At 40.1% G+C, this 22,998-nt stretch overlaps 1 protein-coding gene across 3 annotated transcripts in view; it reads right to left on the bottom strand.

The window, feature by feature from the left end:
• atp8a1 (ATPase phospholipid transporting 8A1) overlaps positions 1–22,998 on the bottom strand; it is a 355,098-nt gene that overhangs the window by 216,176 nt on the left and 115,924 nt on the right. For all 3 annotated transcript variants that reach the window (XM_072568277.1, XM_072568286.1, XM_072568295.1), the window contains 2 exons: positions 15,112–15,223; positions 12,312–12,477 (listed from right to left, as the gene is read on the bottom strand). In XM_072568277.1, coding sequence (XP_072424378.1) covers positions 12,312–12,477; positions 15,112–15,223 — 278 coding nt within the window. The remainder of the gene's footprint in view (positions 1–12,311; positions 12,478–15,111; positions 15,224–22,998) is intronic.

Below are 22,998 nucleotides of genomic sequence, written 5' to 3' on the forward strand. Positions count from 1 at the left end.
TCAACTGGAGCATTCTGAGTAGCGTACTTGAGAAGGAATGTTAGGTCCCAAAAGAAGGTGCAGATGAGATTTGCTGGATTGGCACAAGGGATGAAGGACTTCAGTCACATGGAGAGACTAGAGAAACCATCATTGATTTCCTTGGAGCAGTGGAGCTAAGAAAATATTTGGCAGACCTATTCAAAATCATGAATGTTTTGATAGAGTAACTAAGGAGGAACTGCATTCAGTGGCAGAAAGGTCAGTCATCAGAGAACACAAGTTTTTGATGATAAGCAAAAAGAAACATGAGAAAACAGGTTTTTATAAAGTGTGCTGTATCTACAGAATGCATTGTTTGAAAGAGGGTCTAAGTAGATTCAATAGTAATATTCAAAGTGGAACTGGGTATTCTCTAAGGGAAACAAATTTCCAAGACTATAGGGAAGAGTGTGGGATTAATAGATAACTTCATCAAAGTGCTATCACAGGCACAATGAAGAGAGTGGCTAGGCAAAAGTGAGGACTGCAGATGCTGGAAACTAGAGTTTAGATCAGAGTGGTGCTGGAAAAGCATAGCAGGTCAGGCAGCATCAGAGGAGCAGGAAAATTGATGTTTCGGATAAAAGCCCTGATGAAGGCCTTTTGCCTGAAACATTGATTTTCCTGCTCCTCGGATGCTGCCTGACCTGCTGTGCTTTTCCAGCACCACTCTGATCTAAACAATGAAGCGAATGGCTTTGTTTTCTCCTGTATGATTCTATACCGTTACTTTTTACCGCACACTTTATTCATCACATTATTGCAAATTTGTTCCAGTCACCCACAAGATTCAATTATTTTTCTCTTCATGTACTACACCAATCATCTATTAGCTATTTCACATTATTGACCATAAACACAGAAGCAGCATGCTGTTCAATTAATTGATTCTGCTCCAGCAATGAAATCATTCAAATAAAGTAAAGTACTGAATGCTAAACATCTGAAAGCAGCGTTTTGCCTGTACTACTTCCAATCTAGTCTACTGTATTCACTGCTCACAATGCAGTCGCGTTTACATTGCTAAGATTAAATGCTGATCAGGTGACCGCTTTGTGGAATACCTCTACTCTGCCTGGTTTACCTTGGGATTGTTTGCCATTTCAATATATCACATTGCTCCCATGCTAACATTTCCATTTTTGGTTTGATAGTGTTCCAATAAAGCTTAACAGAAGTTGTAAGAACAACAAAAGAAAAAGAACTGTGGATGCTGGAAATCAGAAACAAATACAGAAAATGCTGGAAAAAAAATTCAGCCGATCTAGCAGCATCTGTGGAGAGAAAGCAGAGTTAACATTTGGGGGCCAGTGACCCTTCTTCAGAACTGGAGAAACAGCACTGTTTCGACATTTCACAGCCTCTACGTCAACTGTTGTGCACTATTTTTCATACATCCTCACAGCACAGCAGACTCATTTTCTTCATTTCACAGCTAACATTTGTATCTATTTTACACAGCTAACAATCCTTTACTATTATTATCACTGCCTTTGTCTTTTGCTCTGAGTACACTCACCATTTGTTCAACTAGCTGTTCCTGCCCCATTATCACTTAAATAAAAACCATAATTTTCTAGTTTCTTTCAGATCCACAGAAGAGTCATACTGAATTTGCAACATTAACTGTTTCTTTCTCCACTCTTGTTGCTACAACTGCTGAGCTTCTTCTGTGCATAAGCAAGGAGCAAGAGTAGGTTACTCAGCCCTTTGAGCCTGCTCCACCATTTACTACAATCATGACCGATCTAATTTTAACCTCAACTCTACATTATTTTATATCCCCAATAATTCTTCATCCCCTATTATTTTAATAAGATCATGGCTGATCTGATAATTCTCAATTCCATTTTCTGCATTTTTCCCATTCATAATTAAACATGTGTACATCTCATCTTTGAAGATATGTGATGATCCACATCCACAGCCCTCTGCAATAAAGAATTCCACACATTCACAATCCTCAGAAAATAAATTCCTCCTCATCTGAGATGATGCCATGTGGCCCTCAACTCCCCCATAAAGGGAAGCAACCTTTCCACTTACACCCTGTCAATCCCCTAAGAATTCAATGAGGATAAGCTTAACATTTTCAACTTTGCCTCATAAGAACATTCTTCTCTCGATTATCTCCACTGTCAGCACACTTTCTGTGCCTATGGGAACCAAAACTGCTCATGGTACTCCAGCTGCGTCTGACTAGTGCTGTACATAATTTTAGCAAGGCTGCCCTATTTTTATAGTCTATTCACATTGAAATAAAGGAAACATTCCATTTGTGTCACAAATACCCAATGAACATGGATGCTAGCTTTTTGAGATTCATGGACGAGGACCCCATATCGCTCTATGCTGCAGATTTCTTCAGTCATTCGTCATTTAAATAATATTCAGCTCCTCTATTCTTCCCACATTGTGTGTATGATCTTGACATCTGCCAAGTTTTTGCCCACTCACAGAACGTCTATATCCCTCAAATGACACTTTGTCATTCTCACTACTTGCTTTCCTATTTTTGTGTCACCTTGTTCAAGAAAGGATCAAAGCAAAAGATGGAAAATTATAGGCCAATCAGCTTAACCTCGGTTGTTGGTAAAATTCTAGAATCCATCATTGAGGATGAGGTTTCTAAATTCTTGGAAGAGCAGAGTCTGATTAGAACAAGTCAACATGGATTTAGTAAAGGGAGGTCATGCCTGACAAACCTGTTGGAATTTTTTGAAGAGGTAACAAGTAGGTTAGACCAGGGAAACCCAGTGGATGTGGTCTATCTAGACTTTCAAAAGGCCTTTGATAAGGTGCCACACAGGAGGCTGCTGAGCAAGGTGAGGGCCCATGGTGTTCGAGGTGAGCTACTGGGATGGATTGAGGATTGGCTGTCTAACAGAAGGCAGAGAGTTGGGATAAAAGATTCTTTTTCAGAATGGCAGCCGGTGGCGAGCGGTGTCCCGCAGGGTTCGGTGCTGGGGCCACAGCTGTTCGCATTATATATTAATGATTTGGATGAGGGAACCGGGGGCATTCTAGTGAAGTTTGCCGATGATATGAAGTTAGGTGGACAGGCAGGTAGTACTGAGGAAGTGGGGAGGCTACAGAAGGATCTAGACAGGTTGGGAGAGTGGTCCAGGAAATGGCTGATGGAATTTAACGTGAGCAAGTGCGAGGTCTTGCACTTTGGCAAAAAGAATAAAAGCATGGACTACTTTCTAAATGGTGAGAAAATTAATAAAGCCAAAGCACAAAGGGATCTGGGAGTGCTAGTCGAGGATTCTCTAAAGGTAAACATGCAGGTTGAGTCCGTGATTAAGAAAGCGAATGCAATGCTGTCTCTTATCTCAAGAGGGTTGGAATATAAAAGCAGAGATGTACTACTAAGACTTTATAAAGCTCTGGTTAGGCCCCATTTGGAGTACTGTGTCCAGTTTTGGTCCCCACACCTCAGGAAGGATATACTGGCACTGGAACGTATCCAGCGGAGATTCACACGGATGATCCCTGGAATGACAGGTCTAGCATATGAGGAACGGCTGAGGATACTGGGATTGTATTCGTTGGAGTTTAGAAGATTAAGGGAAGACTTAACAGAGACGTACAAAATAATACATGGCTTGGAAAAGGTGGATGCTAGGAAATTGTTTCCGTTAGACGAGGAGACTAGGACCCGTGGACACAGCCTTAGAATTAGAGGGGGTCATTTCAGAACAGAAATGCGGAGACATTTCTTCAGCCAGAGAGTGGTGGGCCTGTGGAATTCATTGCCACGGAGTGCAGTGGAAGCCGGGACGCTAAATGTCTTCAAGGCCGAGATTGATAGATTCTTGTTGTCTAGAGGAATTAAGGGCTACGGGGAGAACGCTGGTAAGTGGAGCTGAAATGCGCATCAGCCATGATTGAATGGCGGAGTGGACTCGATGGGCCGAATGGCCTTACTTCCACTCCTATGTCTTATGGTCTTATGGTCTTAAACTTAGTTACAATACATTCACATTCCAAATCATGTATATTGCAGCTAACGTTTGCCCCAGCACTGATTCAGTGTGTCACACTACTGTTTACAGGTTGTCATCCTTAAAAAGCCTGCTATACCCCAATTCTCTGGCTTCTTTTAGTTAGACAACACTATTGCCATAGTAATTTAATATTCCCCAAACCATGGGCTCTTACTTCATAGTCTTACATGCGTTACCTTATCAAACACCTATTGGAAATCTAAATATATTATACATACTGGTTTCCCTTCCTCTATCCTGCTTCTTGCAATCTGAAATAATGAATATATTTGTCAAGCATGAATTCCCCTTCATTCGGCAATGTTGATTTTTGCTGACTGTTTTGTGTTGCTAAATGCTGTGATATAACATCCTTTATAATAGCCTCTAACACTTTCCCAATTAACGATGTTCAGCCAACTGGCCTGTTTATTTAGTCTCATTTCATTTTGAATAAGGATGTTGTAGTTTTTCAATCCTCTGGGATATTTCCCAAATCTAAGGGATTTTGGAAGTTTAATCCCAGTGTGTTCACTATCTTTGCAGCTACTCTCATTAAACCTTACGTACAATCATTAGGGACCAAAGTAATTAATATCCTGTAGTCCCATTAGTTTCACTGGTACTTTTTTCTTGAAAGATAGTTATTGGTTTATCTCTTCCCCACTGTGAGCCCTTAATCTGAGTTCTTTTAGAATGTGGTTAATGCGCTTTATTGCAAACTGTTTATTCAACTCGTCTGCTATTTTCAGGTTCCTCATTATTATTTTCTCAGCCTCACTCTCTAAGAGTCCTATGCTCATTTTGACCTCTCCCTTTTCATGAAGGAGCACTGCTTTTGTATTACTTGCTCAGTTGTCCTCATTGTTGATTTCATCCTTCCTTTAGCCTTTTTGGTCAGAATTTGTTGGTATTTAAGACTTGTCAATCTTCTAATTTACCATTAATCTTTACCATATTGCATAGAGTCATACAGATATATAGCACGGAACAGACCCTTTGGTCCAATATGTGCATGCCAACCAGGTATCCTAAATTAATCTAGTCCCATTTGCCAGCATTTGGTCCATATCCCACTAAACCCTTCCAATTCATATACTCATTCAGATGCCTTTTTAAATGTTCTAATTGTACAGGCCTCCATCACTTCCTCTGGCAGCTCACTGTACACGCACCACCCTTTATGTGAAAAGGTTGCCCCTTAGGTCCCTTTTAAATCTTTCCCCTCTCGTCTTAAATCAAGCTTTTACTTCTGGACTCCTCCACTCAAGATCTATTCACCCTAACCATGCTATAAATTTCAATACGTTATTTTCTTTCAATTTGATCATTTCCTTCACCTTCTTGATTAACCAAAGGGTGTTTAACCTTTTCCTCGAGTCCTTCTTCCTCACCAAAGCATATCCTACCTGTAAGTTATGAACAATTTACATAACAATCTTCCATTTTTCCTCAACTACCCTTTTTGCTAAACTTATTTCTTGTCCACACTAGTTAACCCAGTCTTGATCCCTGTGTAATGAGCCTTATTAAAGTTGAGCACAGTTGCTTCTGACCAAGTGTCTCACTCTCAAACTGAATGCAAAATGTTACAATATTATGGTCAGTGTTCCCTCGGATACCTGTTAGTCTGAGATCATTTATTAAATCTGCCTCATTTTATACTATCAGATCCAAGACAGCTTGACTCCTGGTTGGATCCAAAACCTTCCTCGTGGCTACTTTTGCCAATTCGATTTTCCCAACTACACGAAATGGAAGTCATCCATAACAAGTTTGCTGCCTTTTTTAAAAAAAAACATGCCCTCACTATCTAGTGGTTTATTCTCTGTCCTGCAAAATAATCAATGTTTTCTTCCTCTTATTATTTCTTATCCTCACCTGTATGAATTCTACAACGTCTGATACAAGGTCATTGTACATCTTGTTCAAAGAAAGTAATTCTATCACCCTTCCATTCTCACCTGTGCTTTTGAAAATTTACGTATCTCTAATATTTAGTTTTTAACTTTGAACATTTTGTAAGCATATCTCTGAAATGGTGGTCTGAACACTTCCTACTGTCACTCCAAATTTTCTTTCCTGTCATCAATCTGTGCTGTATTCGACTCTACTGAGAAACATTTTTCCACCGTTACCTCAGTGGTTTAGGCTGGACAGATGTAATCAATGAGGTGCACTGAGGGTGAAAAAGGATTTAGAATTGATGACAGATCAGGACTGCCATGCACCATGAGGGACTGGTATTCATGCATGCTTAGAAGATGGAAACAACATTAAACTAACATCTTTCACTCAGGATAAAGAGACTACTGTACAAATGAGAATTGAAAGAGTTCTTTTTTTGTCCTGAATGTAGATGTTTGGCAACTATTCAAAAATTTGATCGGGTCTTCAATAATGATTCTGATAATTATAACTTCAACTGGATTACGGTTTCTCTCTTTATAGCCTAGCATGGCTTGGTTCATGACAGCAACAGTTTTGCAAGTGAGAGGGTTTTGTCTCAAAACGAATGAAAACTAACCTTCAAATGAGGGGGGGGGGGGGGTGGTGGTGGTGCTAGGGCCCAACAGTCACCTGATGTCATGGTCATTGATTAGCAAGGAGATCAAAGGTTACGGAAACGAGGCAGGAAAATGGGGTGGAGAAACATATCAACCATGACTGAATGGTGGAGCAGACTTGATGTGCCAAATGGCCTAACTGTGCACCCATCTGATCTTATGAGCTAAGAGGCATTTGGATAGGTATATGAATAGGAAGGGTTTGCAGGGATATGGGCTGGGTGCTGGCAAGTGGGACTAGATTGGGTTGGGATATCTGGTCGGCATGGACAGGTTGGACCAAAGGGTCTGTTTCCATGCTGTACATCTCTATGACTCTATAAGTTACTTCTAAGAAAATTATATATTGTTTAGAGAAAGAAAAAACATGTTGAAACGAAACAGAAGCTGCTGGAAAAGCTCAGCAGATCTGGCAGCATCTGTGAAGAGAAATCAAAGTTAACTTTCCGGGTCTGGTGATCCTTCCAGCAACTTCTGTTTTTCTTTGAGTTACAACATCTGCAGTTCTTCCTATTTCTTTTTATTTTACTAACAAACATGCTGAATTTGATACCACTTGAAACAGTACAGTAACGTTGGATTTTGTTCTAAAGATATTTAAAAAAGTGTTTCTGATTTCAAACTGGATAGTTCTCCAGAGCTTCTGATCAGATAGAAGAGCACTTCAAACAAAAGCAGAAATGGCTGGTGAAACTCAGCAGTTCTGGCAGCATCAGTGGAGAGAAAGCAGAGTTAATGTTTTGAGCTCAATGATTCTTCTTCACAACTGTTTCTGGTCTTTTTTTAGATCTCCTGCATCCACAGTTTGTAATTTAATTACAATTTGCTTGGCCCCACTAATTCTCTTGAGCTTTTTAACTGGATGATAAGTAAGTGATGAAAAGGGATAGGTATATATTGCAGGGCAAGAGTTATAACTGAGGGAAAGGCAATTATGATGTGATTAGGCAAGATTTAGGATGCAAAGTATGGGGAAGGAAACTGCAGGGGATGTGCGCAATTGAAATGTGGAACTTACTCAAGGAACAGTTACTGCGTGTCCTTGATAAGTATGTACCTGTCAGGCAGGGAGGAAGTTGTCGAATGAGGGAGCCATGGTTTACTAAGCAAGTTGAATCTCCTGTCAAGAAGAAGGCGGCGGCTTATGTTAGGATAAGATGTGAACGTTCAGTTAGGGGACTTGAGAGTTACAAGTTAGCCAGGAAAGACCTTTCGTCAGTATTCACACTAGAAAAAGACAATGTTGACGAGGAGAATAGTGTGATACAGGACTACTAGACTAGTAGAATGGAGGTTCGCAAGGAGGAGGTGTTAGCAATTCTGGAAAGTGTAAAAATAGATACGTCCCCTGGGCCAGATGGGATTTATCCTAGGATTCTCTGGGAAACCAGGGAGGAGATTGCAGAGCCTTTGGCTTTGATCTTTATGTCATCATTGTCTACAGGAATAGTGCCAGAAGACTGGAGGATAGCAAATGTTGTTCCTTGTTCAAGAAGGGGAGTAGAGACAACCCTGGTAATTATAGACCAATCAGCTTTACTTCGGTTATGGATAATGCATTGGAAAAGATTATAAGAGATAAAATTTATAATCATCATCTCAAAAGGAATAAGTTGATTAGGGATAATCAACATGGTTTTGTGAAGAGTAGGTCTCCTTCGCATCCTCCCACTTCCTCCAGGCCAAAGGGGTAGCCATGGGCACCCATATGGGTCCCAGCTATGCCAGTCTCTTTGTTGGCTACGTAGAACAGTCCATCTTCTGTAATTGTACTGGCACCATTCCCTACCTCTTCCTCCGCTACATTGATGACTCCATTGGTGTCGGCTCGTGCTCCCGCGAGGAGGTTGAGCAATTCATCAACTTCACCAACACATTCCACCCTGACCTTAAATTCACCTGGACCATCTCTGACACCTCCCTCCCCTTCCTGGACCTCTCCATCTCCATTAATGACGACCGACGTGACACCGACATTTTTTACAAACCCGATTCCCCCAGCTACCTAGACTACACCTCTTCCCACCCCACCTCCTGCAAAAATGCCATCCCGTATTCCCAATTCCTCTGCCTCCGCCGTATCTGCTCCCAGGAGGACCAGTTCCACCACAGAACACACCAGATGGCCTCCTTCTTTAGAGACCGCAATTTCCCTTCCCACGTGGTTACAGATGCCCTCCAACGCATCTCGGCCACATCCCGCACCTCCGCCCTCAGACCCCAACCGTAACAAGGACAGAACGCCCCTGGTGCTCACCTTCCACCCTACCAACCTTCGCATAAACCAAATCATCCGCCAACATTTCTGCCACCTGCAAAAAGACTCCACCACCAGGGATATATTTCCCTCCCCACCACTTTCTACCTTCAGCAAAGACCGTTCCCTCCGTGACTACCTGGTCAGGTCCACGATCCCCTACAATCCACCCTCCCGCCCTGGCACCTTCCTCTGCCACCGCAGGAATTGCAAAACCTGCGGCCACACCTCCTCCCTCACCTCCATCCAAGGCCCTAAAGGAGCCTTCCACATCCAAAGTTTTATCTGCACATCCACCAATATCACTTATTGCATCTGTTGCTCCCGACGCGGTCTCCTCTTCATTGGGGAGCTGGATGCCTCCTCGCAGAGCGCTTTAGGGAACATCTCTGGGACACCCACATAAATCGACCACACCGCCCTGTGGCCCAATATTTCAACTCCCCCTCCCACTCTGCCGAGAACATGGAGGTCCTGGGCCTCCTTCACTGCCGCTCCTTACCACCCGACGCCTGGAGGAAGAATGCCTCATCTTCCGCCTCAGAACACTTCAACCCCAGGGCATCAATGTGGACTTCAACAATTTCCTCATTTCCCTTTCCCCCAACTCACCCCAGTCCCAAACTTCCAGCTCAGCACTGTCCCCATGACTTGTCCTACCTGCCTATCTTCTTTTCCACCTATCCACTCCACCCTCCTCCCTTACCTATCACCTTCATCTCCTCCCTCACTCACCTATTGTACTCTATGCTACTTTCTCCCCACCCCCACCCTCCTCTCATTTATCTCCCCATCCTTCAGACATTCTGCCTGTATTCCTGATGAAGGGCTTTCGCCCAAAACGTCAATTTTACTTCTCCTCGGATGCTACCTGACCTGCTGTGCTTTTCTTGCACCACTAATCTAGAATCTGGTTTCCAGCATTTGCAGTCATTGTTTTTATCTTGAAGAGTAAGTCGTGCCTCACAAACCTTATTGAGTTCTTTGAGAAGGTGGCCAAACAGTGGATGAGTGTAAATAATTTGGTGTATATGGATTTCAGTAAGGCATTTGATAAGGTTCTCCACGGTAGGCTATTGCACAAAATACAGTAGCATGGAATTGAAGGTGATTTAGCAATTTGGCTCAGAAATTGGCTAGCTGAAAGAAGACAGAGGGTGGTGGTTGATGGGAAATATTCATCCTGGAGTTCACTTACTAGTGGTGTATTGTAAGGATCTGTTTGGGGTCCACTGTTGTTTGCAATTTTTATAAACAACCTGGATGAGGGTGTAGAAGGATGGGCCAGTAAATTTGTGGATGACACTAAGGTAGAGCTGTGGATAGTGCAGAAGGATGTTGTAGGCTACAGAGAGACACAGATAAGTTGCAGAGCTGGGCTGAGAGGTGGCAAATGGAGTTTAATGTGAGAAAGTGTGAGGTGATTCACCTTGGAAGGAGCAACAGCATTAAAGAGTACTGGACTAATGGTAAGATTCTTGGTGGTGTAGACAAGCGGAGAGATCTCTGCGTCAATGTACACAGATCCATGAAAGTTAACAACTCTATCAACCTGGGTGGCAAGAAGGCATATGGTGTGTTAGCTTTTATTGGCAGAGAGATTGAGTTTCGGAGCCACGATGTCATGCTGCAGCTGTTCAAAACTCTGGTGTGACCACACTTGGAGTATTATGTATAGTTCCGGTAAACACATTATAGAAGGATGTGGAAACTTTAAAAGGGTTCAGAGGAGATTTACTAGGATGTTGCCTGGTATGGAGGAAAGGTCTTACGAGAAAAAGCTGAGGGACTTGAGGCTGTTTTCATTAGAGAGAAGCAAGTTGAGAGGTGACTTAATTGGGACATATTAAATAATCAGAGGGTGAGATAAGATTGACAGCGAGAGCCTTTTTCCTCAGATGGTGATGGCTAGCACAAGGGGACATAGCTTTACATTGAGTGGTGATAGATATAGTACAGATGTCAGAGGTAGTTTCGTTATTTGGAGTGTAGTAGGGATGTGGAATGCACTGCCTGCAACAGTAGCAGACTTGCCAACTTTAAATGCATTTAAATAGTCATAGAATAGTCTAATGTATGAAAATGAAATAGTGTAGGTTAGATGGGCTTCAGATTAGTTTCACAGGTTGGCGCAACATTGAGGCCCTTTGGGCCTGTATTGCGCTATAATGTTCCATGTTCTAATCCTTCCCACCTTAGAATGAACAACTGGCTGGTTGGAACTGCCAACCAAAACTGTTTTGGGTCAGTCTCCTGATTGTTGTTTCCCAGCAGGTTCAAGTGAACAAGTGTAATTTCCGTTGGAAAGGAATGGACTAGATATTTGTTCAACAAAGTCCTGTTACATACTTAGTGTGATTCCCAGCTACTGCATCCAATATGCATTCCCTTATAACTTGGACATTTGCTTAACAGGTTACGTCAGTCCAATTTAATGAAACAATGACATCTGGGTATAAATTAACATTAAATGTATCTCAGCAAAGTCAAGAACCAGATTTGGAATGAAATCAGTTGTTCTTTTAAAAAAAAAACTTGCATTGGGTGATATTTTTCTTCATTTTCTGAATCTTTTCCCATTTTCGCTAGTTTGTGAACCTACCTCAAAACTGAACTATACATTTTTTTCTGGTTTACATTTTTTCTACATAATTCTCCTTACATAATTCTCCTCACCGCCTCACATAAAATTTACATACAATTGCAAAATTGTAAATTTAACTACAATCAATCCATAACTTTAAACATTTTTAAACCACATGTAATTGACCCACATTTCACATCCGTGATTTCAAAAGCAGGTCCTCAAAGCACCAAATTACAGGAGTCAGATTTCACTGATTTACACTGTTTATCTGAATTTCTCCATGACACTATTGCCTTGAAATCACGTAGTTTTTTTTGTATTTACAGGGTGCATACAGTTTAACATCACATGGGTGTTTCATTAAGAATGTATTTAAGCAATAATGTATCACGTGAAAAATCATTTTGGTTTATATCAATACTGGAAGTTGATTTTTTCCAGATTCAAACATAGTCCAGAAATTAAATGGAATGTGGTGTTCTATGGAAGGAGGAGTCTCACTTTTCTACATTTCAAGGCTCCACAAAAATAAAATCACAAAAACAATCAAACTCACACATCACAATAATGCTACACTGGTATTGCAAATGTCCCAATTGTCCTGCAGTTTTGGCACAAAGACTCACTGTGGTCTAAACAGTGGTTTATGAAGACATTTGCAGATGAAAATTATCTAATGGCAGAGTGATCAAAAAAGATTTTCAGAAAATTATGAACAGCTGATTAAGAAATTCTATATCCACATAATTTAATCTCAAGACGGACAAACAAATCACTAATGTAATCAGTAATCTAACTAACGTGTCTGAAGAAAGAAACACATCATTGCTCAACAGCATTGCACCACTCACAGTTAATAGGCAGTTTTGTATTTTTCTTTAAATTCTTACCACTGAAATCGAGGTACCAGTCTCCTGCAGCATGCCTGCTAGTCCATATCGTTGAACCAATGGCACACACCAAAGACATGAAGAGAAGAACACCAAATAATAAGAGGATTTGCAAATTTGTGATTCGTTCCACATTTGATAATTTTAGCGGAGCCTGTGTGGTATTCTGCAAAGTAATTCATGTGAAATTACAGAAAGAAACTTTTTATTTATTGCACTGCAGTATTTTTAAAAAACAATCATAACCCTTGTTAAGAATATATCATAAAGCTTCATTAGTCCAAGAAAAAAACAAACAAAAAGCAAATAAACACCCCCTCTTTATGAGAGATTTCACTTGTGACTAATTTCATTTTTCATAAACTTTGAACTGCTATATTTTTGTTCAATTTTGTTAAAAACTATGTTATTGGCACAAGAAAGGTGAAATTTCAAAATGTTCAGTGTAGCTTAAAATGAATCTTTCTGGACTTGTTTGAAAGTGCTGCACTAGAAACAGGGCATATCTCAAAAAGCTGGTGAAATCTCCAGGATGTATTAATCATGACTATGTGCTGCAAGTAATTGTGCTGAATCTAAGCTTTTGAGAAAGTTGCACAAATAAATCTGATCTTTTGGATACATGAACACATATGAAAGAGCTTTAAAACAGTTGCTTGGTAGTACAAAATGCGAATACAGCTGATTAAGATATAGGACTAATTTCATGAGTTGAATCCGATACTGACTTGATGTATTGGATACATGTAGATCACTCAACTGACAACAAAAGCAGTGAATTACCAGTGGTGTTTTTTTAGCACTGAAGTAGATTTTTAGCACTGAAATTGAATTATTAATTTGCAACGCATATTCCCCTTCTTCCCTATGCAAACAATTTTCTAATAAATACAGAAATGGGATATTTACAAAAGGGATATCAAAAGCTCAAAGCATTGAACACTTTTCTTTTGGAATATGGCTTGCCTGAAGTTCTGCCAATTTTAATTTTAGGGCTGAATTGTTTCAAGAAAAGTTATGATGTGAAGATGCTGATGTTGGACTGGGGTAGATAAAGTTACAAGTCTCAACACCAGGTTATACTACAACAGGTTTATTAGAAAGTACTAGCTTTTGGAGCGCTGCTTCTTCATTGAGTGTGATGAAGGAACAACGCTCCGAAAGCTAGTACTTCCAAGTAAACCTGTTGGACTATAACCTGGTGTTGTATGATTTTTAACTTTGTCCAAGAAAAGTTAGACAGTTCTCCTCTCAATGTTCTCCAGTACAAAAGCTTAACACTTGCACTACTAAGTTTATTACCAACTGAAAGTGATTACTAGAGGAATAGGCAGCACACAAGAACAGTAATATTTTCTGGGTTTTAAAAAAAAATACAGCACAATGACAGCTGAAGCTTGACTGCAGTTCATGAGGCAGAAGGAATTCTCAATTATATGTGAACTACTCTCTGCTTTGATCTTTTCAATGTTGGTAATAAACAGAACAACGTCAGTTCAAAAGCAGTCTGATGAAAAAAATCCTGAAAGCAGTATCCTTTCATGTAAAAAATAAGAGTATCGCGACGGGGGGAGCAAATTTTAACAATTATTTACAATACTTCAAGACATCATTACATTTACTTACATCTTCATTATTACAAAAGGTCAAGTTTCATCATGAGGTATGAGTTAGCTTTTTGTGATATTTAGGCCTTGTACTTGCTTACCCATGGTCATTTTGAAATAATTTGGAAATAGAATTGTAAACTAAATGATATATTTCTCTCCACCATGTTATACAATGTAAAGCTAGGAACACAATTGTTTGAATCCATGCTTCCAAAGTAGAAGCAAGAGGCTTCGTACTGCTGTTGCAAATAGAAAAAATCTCAAATCTTCACAGAAAAGGGACTTTGTTTTAGAAACTTAGCATAGTTTAAGCACCACTGTACATATGTTCATTAAAATGGGTATACGTAAATAAGCTGAAATTTTGACTGGATTATATTTATTCATTCAAATGTTGTGAGCATTGTTGACAAGACCAGCATTTGTTGTCCATGAAAAATTCCTCAAGAAGGTAGTAGTCAGCTGTTTTCTCAATGAAGTACAAAACCTTACAGGCCAGTGCTATTTGCCATTACACTCTGTAAGAATTGATTTGCAATTAAACACAAATAATCGATAATTAGAGATCTTGAAATAGTTTAATTTTTTTTACCCAAGATATCAACTATGTCTTTCACTCCATAGATGCTGCCTGATTTGTGCATTTCTATTATATCTGAATTTTACTTGAAATGGTTTGATTTATTGGTTTAATATGTTATTAGTAATTTAACTGCCAATTAAACAGTACGGAAACTTCAGCAACCAGTAAAATGGGTTTACAATCAAGAAACATGTCATTACCAACCAAGAATTCTACAAACATATTAAACATGGCATGACAACATCATTGCTGTTCCACTACACAATTAAAAATGGTTTGTTATCTTGGAAATTGCAAGGTAGAACCAACAGTCAGGTAAAATCAATCTTACTATTTTATTCATTGCTCCTGCCCATTTACCCCACCATCCCTCCATGTTTTTACATCTGCCTTATCAGCACTACATAGTAATGGCCACTTCATTGTCCACAGGTACCCAATCCACCATATTGGACATAGTGTATCCGCAGTACAAAGAGATTCCAGAAAAGAAAATGTCTTTATCATGATTACATATGCTCTCATCCCACCCCCAAACACTTCACTGGCACAATTCAAAACCTAAATTCACAAATTATATTTTTGGCAACATGCTGTTCAAACGTACCTGCATAAGTTTTGTGTCATGTCCTGTATAAACGACTATTCCAATAACCCACTGGGTGTTTCTCAGTTGGGCACCTCGCAAAAGGATTTGATCTTGTCCCAAGGGAAAAGTGCTACAAAACAGATTAATTTAAAATGCAAGTCTGAGCTCAGAGTAATCTAAAAATATAAATAACCAAACAGCATTAGAGCTCTGGTTAACTTCCTCATTGAAGTCTGCATGGAAACAAAATAGTCTGAAGTCTATGGCTTAAGTTAAAACTCTAGCAGATTTCATGTCAACGTAAAGCTTGCATTACCCTAGACAAATAAAATTAATATGGAATCTTCATAAACATTTTCTGATATTTTGCATCACATGAAAAATAAAAGAAAATGCAACTGCTGTTGCTCAACGGTAAATCTATTTTATTGATTTGGTATAGCTGGAAGATCACTCACTATGCAACAATTCTGCAACATTTGAATCAAAAATGACGACTGATGGTTTCAGGTCATAATAAGTCTGCTCAGCACAATGTCACTTACATTATTATATATATGTGTGCCTACTTTAATTCTCTTTATATTAAACATCAAAGCCACTGAATTCCATGTTAGTCTTGTATGTAAAGAAAAACTGAGTACAGGTATTAGTGATTCCAAGTATCTCAACAGGAGTGTGTGGGAAACAGAAGTGCGAGGAGAAAGGGGGAGGAGGTGTGGAAGAAAATACCTGAAATGTAGTCAGGGAAAGAAAACAAAAAATCGAGTAAGTGAAGAAGCAATGACAGATTTAATTCTGAAGAATGCTTCAGTAGGAAACCGTTTGGGAAACAGTTATCATAATTTCGTTAGGTTTAGAGTAGTTACGGAAATTAACAAGGTATAACCAAATATGTAAATATCGAACTGGAAGAGGTCTCTCATTTTATTGAGTTGAGCAGATGTGACCTGGGAAGAATAGAATCTAAGATCAGCAAGCAAAATTTGAACAATAAAATGCCTTCAAAGAGAACATTGTTTAAGTAGAAAGTAGACAGTAGACATATTTACAATAAGGGGATTCAAATCTAGAGCTGGATAATTAAAGATAAACTATGAGAATTGGTGGCTTCATAATGCAGCACAGGATGAATAGAATCCAAGTGTGCAGAAGAGAATTGAGAATGACAGCAACAGGAAAACAGAGTGTATGAGAAAACATCCATTTTATAAACCATAGTAACATTACTGGACTGGTAATCCAGAGACCTGGAATAAAGGTGCAGAGATAGGAATTCAAATCTCAACATCGCAATGTAGGAATTTAAACTTAAAGCATAAATCTGAAATTAAAGGCCAGATTCATTAAAAACAATCATAAAACTACCGGACTGTCCTCAAAACTCATTTGGTTAAGTGATCTTTCTTGGGGGGAGGAAAATCTGACATCCTTTTCCACTCTATTCTATGCATGGGTTTCCAACCCATAGCGAGGTAGCAACTCTAGTCATCCTCTGAAGTAGACCAACACACCACTCAGTTGTAGGCAGCTCACTACCAGTTGGTCAAGAACAGTTATAAACAGATAGTAAATATTAGCTTAGCCAGCAATGCCCAAATCTCACAAAATGAAAGAATAGCTGAACAAACAGTGGGTCTGAATAGAGGGCCAAATATTTGCTGGCAGGGGACAGAACTGCTGTGATAAATGAGCACTTTGCATCCCACTCTATAAAAGAAGAATTTAACAATACTGGAACAAAAGAAATAATCAGGTTATGCCTGAAAGGTCAGTAGTGCTCAAAGTCACTTGGTCCAGATGGGATGCCTCCAAGGTTGCTCTGGAAAATAAGTTGGCAAACAGCAGGGGCCCTGCCCACAACCAAAACAGCTTCTTTTTCATAAGATTATGCATACCATGTCAGGGGATCAAATGATTGCAAATATTATATTCCTATTCAACAAAGATAACCCAGTAACTGCTACAGGCTTATCATCGAAACATCAGTAGTGGGCAAAAGTCCAGAAAATAAAACCTCTGACACAATGTACTGTCTCGGATAGATTTCTTAAGGCAATTTCTAGCTGGTATATGTGATTGCACTCTTTGATAAAATACTGGATAAATTTGAGAGAGTAGTACCACTGTTGCATATATAGATTTTCAAAAAGCATTTGATAAAGTTCCGTACAAAAGACATACTAGCAAAACTGAAGACTGACGATAGTGTGTCAGCGGCAGAATAGATAGAAAAATCAGCTAAGAGGCAAAAATGCTTGTTTTACAGACTGGAAAGAAAGAAAAAGAAATAACTTGCAACTACACAGTACCTTTGCAACCTCAGGGTCTCCCAAAGCATGTTAGAACAAACAAATACAATGGTGCCTATATTTCAAAGTAAGTAGGAAATACAACAGTTGAATTATGTATAGCAAGGTAATCTAGACAGCAATTTGATAATGACTAGTTGAATTTTTAAATGAAAGGAAAATATTGCAGATGTTGGGAATCTGAAATGAAACAGAAAATGCTGGAAATTCAATTCCAAAGATGATTCTCTGGACTCAACTCTGTTACAGATGCTGTCAGATCTGCTGAGTTTGTTTAGCAATTTTGGTTTTTATTTCACTATTTAAATTATGTTGGCTGAGGAATAAACTATGGCCAAGACAGACTCCCTTGCTCTTTTCTGAATAGTATGACAATATCTTTTACGTGCACCAAAAGGAGTAGATGAGACTTTGGTTTCAGGTATAATCTGGAAGACAGCACTCATGACAGTGTGGTACTGTCCTAGGGCTGCATTCAAGTGGCAACCTGGACTACACGCTCAAATCTTGTGGATATGATTTAAATCTATAATCTACGTCAGAGGTGATTGCGCTCCCAGAGTCACAGCTGACGCTAAAATGTACAATGGCATCCTTGGGGACAGTAACAGGACCCCATTCTCTTTTCAGTGTAGAATAAATTGGATTTACCGATAAAACGTATAATATCAAATTAGTAATTGACATATCATTTGGAAATTAAGCAGGCAATGAGGAAACAGAGACTAGTGGAAAGGGTAGATACATAACTGATGAAAGTTAGTGCAGAGATATGAAAGTGGATGCACTTGAGAAAGCAGAAAGCAGAGTCAATGTAAACTAAATGATCAGTTGGTAGGTCAGATCAACGTGAAATTTCAGGGATAAAGACATACTGTTGAAGCTTTTTGTCTTATAATAATTAGGACAACTTGCAAGAATACAACTTCATGAGAAAAATAGACATTTCTACTGCATGAGAGGTGAATGCTGAGTGGGTTGGTAATTGGAGTCTGATTGGTAGAGGCACAACGACTGAGGTCAGGCAGTATCCGAGGAGCAGGAGAGTTGACATTTTGGGCAAAAGCCCTTCTTCAGGAATCAGCACCACACTCTTGACTCTAATCTCCAGCATCTGCAGTCCTCACTTTCGCATAACCACTGAGGATGCATTCAATTCATTCTGACTGACCGTTAACTGCCAGGCTTTGTTTAACTTTTAAACCAAGCAGGTTGACTCTGATTGATCAGAGCATAGGCATGAGAACTAAACCAGCAAATAGCTGTGACCCATTTTAAGTTGAAAAAGGTACAGTATGTTCTTTCTGTCTGCAATGAAAACAGCCCTATGCAAGAATATGTGTGGCTCCTAGTACTAAACAAGATGCCAACAATCTTATGCTCACAAGAGTGTCTAACATGAGGTGCGATTCTGCAAATGGGCGACATTTGCTCTATAACCCAGACTGTGAGGAATTGTGCCGACAACCAATTTAGGACAGTCAGTCCAGCTGGCAATGATGTGCAGTTGTACGTACTGGAAGCTGCATAAAAACACAGAAAATAGGAGCAGGAGTAGGCCATTCAACCCACTGAGCCTACAACATGATCCCGACTGATCCTCTATCTCAAATCCATATTCCTCTTATCTCCCTATGGCCCTCAGTATCTAACTTCCAGAATTTGGAGATGCCGGTGTTGGACTGGGGTGTACAAAGTTAAAAATCACAAAACACCAGGTTATAGTCCAACAGATTTAATTGGAAGCACACTAGCTTTCGGAGCAACGCTCCTTCATCAGGTAACTTCCAGAAAACCACCTACTTCTTTCCTAAGTATATTCAGTGACTTGGTTTCCACGGCCTTCTATGGTAAAGAATTCTACAGATTTAACAGCCTCTTTTTTTTTCTTTTTCGGTATTTTTTTTCTTTTTCGGTATTTTTTTTCTTTCTCATTTTTTTCTTTTTCAGTATTTATTTTTCTTTTTCGCTTTTTTTTTCTTTTTCGGGTTTTTTTCTTTTATTAAATTTTGGCTATTGCATATTTGATTTAATTGTATATCAATGTTTGCATATGAGAGTTTTGTTTATTTTTGTACACTTGTAAAAATGTTAAATTTCTAATATAAATATCTATTTTTAAAAAAAACAGCCTCTGATTGAAGGCATTTTTCCTCATCTTAGTCCAAAATAGCCTATCTCATATCCCAAGACCAGGGGGGTCTGGGGTATCATCATTCCTGAATCCCACCTAACCAGCTTTGTCAGAGTTTTTATATTTCAATAAGATCGCCTCTCATTATTCCAAACTCCAGTGCATGCAGTCAACCCTATCTTTCTTCAAACAATAAACTCACCATCTCAGAAATCAGACCAGTGAAGATTTGTTGCACTCCTCTATGGCAAAGTCCCGCACCGCCACCCTCAGACCCCACCCCGCCAACCGTAACAAGGACAGAACGCCCCTGGTGCTCACCTTCCACCCTACCAACCTCTGCATAAACCAAATCATCTGCCGACATTTCCGCCACCTCCAAACGGACCCCACCACCAGGGATATATTTCCCTCCCCACCCCTTTCCACCTTCCACAAAGACCGTTCCCTCTGTGACTACCTGGTCAGGTCCATGCCCCCCCTACAACCCACCCTCCCATCCTGGCACCTTCCCCTGCCACCGCAGGAACTGTAAAACCTGTGCCCACACTTCCTCCCTCTATCCAAGGCCCTAAAGGAGCCTTCCACATCCAAAGTTTTACCTGCACATCCACTAATATCATTTATTGTATCCGTTGCTCTCAATGCGGTCTCCTTTACATTGGGGAGACTGGGCGCCTACTAGCAGAGCGCTTTAGGAAACATCTCCGGGACACCCGCACCAATCAACCACATCACCCCGTGGCCCAACATTTCAACTCCCCCTCCCACTCCCACTCTGCCGAGGACATGGTGGTCCTGGGCCTCCTTAACCGCCGCTCCCTCACCATCATGTGCCTGGAGGAATATCGCCTCATCTTCCGCCTCGGAACACTTCAACCCCAGGGCATCAATGTGGACTTCAACAGTTTCCTCATTTCCCCTTCCCCCACCTCCCCCTAGTTCCAAACTTCCAGCTCAGCACTGTCCCCATGACTTGTCCGGACTTGTCCTACCTGCCTATCTCCTTTTCCACCTATCCACTCCACCCTCTCCTCCCTGACCTATCACCTTCATCCCCTCCCCCACTCCCCCATTGTACTCTATGCTACTCTCTCCCCACCCCCACCCTCCTCTAGCTTATCTTTCCACGCTTCAGGCTCACTGCCTTTATTCCTGATGAAGGCCTTTTGCCTGAAACGTCGATTCCGCTGCTCCTTGGATGCTGCCTGAACTAGTGTGCTCTTCCAGCACCACTAATCCAGAATCTGCAGTCATTGTTTTTACCTCTATGGCAAATATATCTTTACTTAGGCAAAGAGAGCAAAATTGCACAAGATACATGTGATCTCACCAAGCCTCTGTACAGCTGTACTCAAACTTTAGTGCAATGCAGGTCAACACCATATGTTTTCTCAATGCTTGTTACATAATTGCTTTCAATGATTGATGTACAAAGACATCAAAGTCGCTTTCGACATCAATTTTTCCCAATCTATCAGGATTTATGACTCTTCTGAAGAAGGGCCATACCGGATAAACTGTTTTTCTCTCTCCAGTGATGCTATCAGACCTGTTTAGCTTATCTAGCACTAATTTTATAATGTTGGACGAATACCCTTATGCCACACCTTTTGGAATGGATGGGTACCTGGTTTTCAAGATTTGTAGCTCGGGTTGCGGTTCACGTTTTAAGTTTGTTCACTGGGCTAGAAGGTTTGGTTTCAGACGTTTCGTCACCATACTAGGTAACATCACTAGTGAGCCTCAAGTGAAATGCTTTCTATTAGTTTGCCTTGGTCTCTTCAGGTGGGTGATATCAATTTTGGTTATTTTTCTCAGGGGATGGTAGATGGGATACAAATCTGTGTGTTTATTGAGAGTGTTCTGGCTAGAGTGCCAGGCGTCTAGGAATTCCCATGCGTGTGCCTGTTTAGCCTGTCCTAGGATGGATGTGTTGTCCCAGTCGAAGTGGTATCCTTCTTCATCTGTGTGTAAGCTCGTCATGTCTTTTGATGGCTAGTTGGTGTTCACGTATCCTGATGCCTCATTTTGCCTGTCTGTCCGATGTAGTGTTTGTTACAGTCCTTACACAGTATTTTGCAAATTATATTCGTTTTGCTGGTTGTTTGTAAAGTGTTACGACATGGGGTAAACCTTCCTACTTAATTTAAACTACCACACAGAAAAGATTTATCCTGTGCAGTAATCTGAAAATTTGAGAGACCAAGAACTATTTAAAGTAAAAATTAATAACTTTATTTCTTAAAGTATAACAGAGAATAATTAGCCTAACAACTATTTACAACTCTTTCCTCTAACCTATCTTTTACCTTCCTTCTATAATACTAGTCTGATAAAACTCTGCCAATTAAGATTTACCAAAAATACAATTTTTCAAAACCAGCCAGCTGTCGAATCTTCTATTTGGATCTTCCTGTGCCTTCTTTTCTTATTAGGGATTATGCTACACAGGTCACTGATTGATAAAGGTACATTTAAAACAGCTATTTTTTTGTACAGTCTCTCCATGCTGGTGGCGTGGCAGTTCTCCTGCCAACTATTCAATTTTCCCTGCTCTTGTACCCCCACAGCATCGGATTGTGTCATTGGCTTTTAAGTTTGCCAATATACTAAATTCAAACTTGATTGACGTTTGGTATTTTTTGGGGTATAATTTAAACTGATTGGCTTAGTTCAAATCTGTTTTTCTTTCCAAACAACCAGCTACACTAACTGCTAGACCACATGCTACATTGCGTCTTGTTGAGAACATTTGATACTGTCAGATAGTTCTACTAGCTTTTAACTTTCTTAAAAGGTACCCACATCTTCATAACAATAGGTTCATCAGCCACTGTTTAAGTGTGTTGGTAGTTTTGTGAGCTACCACTTTCGCCTACCCAAAAACACAGTCTGTAGATTTCACAACAACAAACCCAAAAAGACAGACAATGCACCCGGAAACCCTAGCCACAATACCATATATCAAAGACATCTCTGCAATGACTTCCAGACTACTCAGACCCTTTGGCATCGTGGTAGCTCACAAAACTACCAACAGACTTAAATAGAGGCTAATGAACCTAAAGGACCCAATACAAACAACCAGCAAAACGAATGTCATTTATAAAATACCATTCAAGGACTGTAACGAACACTACGTCAGATAGATGGGTAGACAACTAGCCACCAGGATATGTGAACACCAACTAGCCACAAAAACGTGACCCACTATCACTCGTATCCTTATGTATTAATGAAGGAGGACACCACTTTGACTGGGATAACACAATCATCCTAGGGTAAGCTAAACAGAGACAAACACGGGAATTCCTAGAGGCCTGACATTCTAACCAGAACTTCATTAATAAATACATTGAATTGGACACCATTTACCATCCTCTGAGAAAAAGAACCGGAAATAATATCATCCACCTTAAGCGACCAAGACACATAAATAGAAAGTGAGACATAACA

The sequence above is a fragment of the Chiloscyllium punctatum genome, chromosome 1, assembly GCF_047496795.1.
Source record: "Chiloscyllium punctatum isolate Juve2018m chromosome 1, sChiPun1.3, whole genome shotgun sequence".
NCBI lineage: Eukaryota > Metazoa > Chordata > Chondrichthyes > Orectolobiformes > Hemiscylliidae > Chiloscyllium > Chiloscyllium punctatum.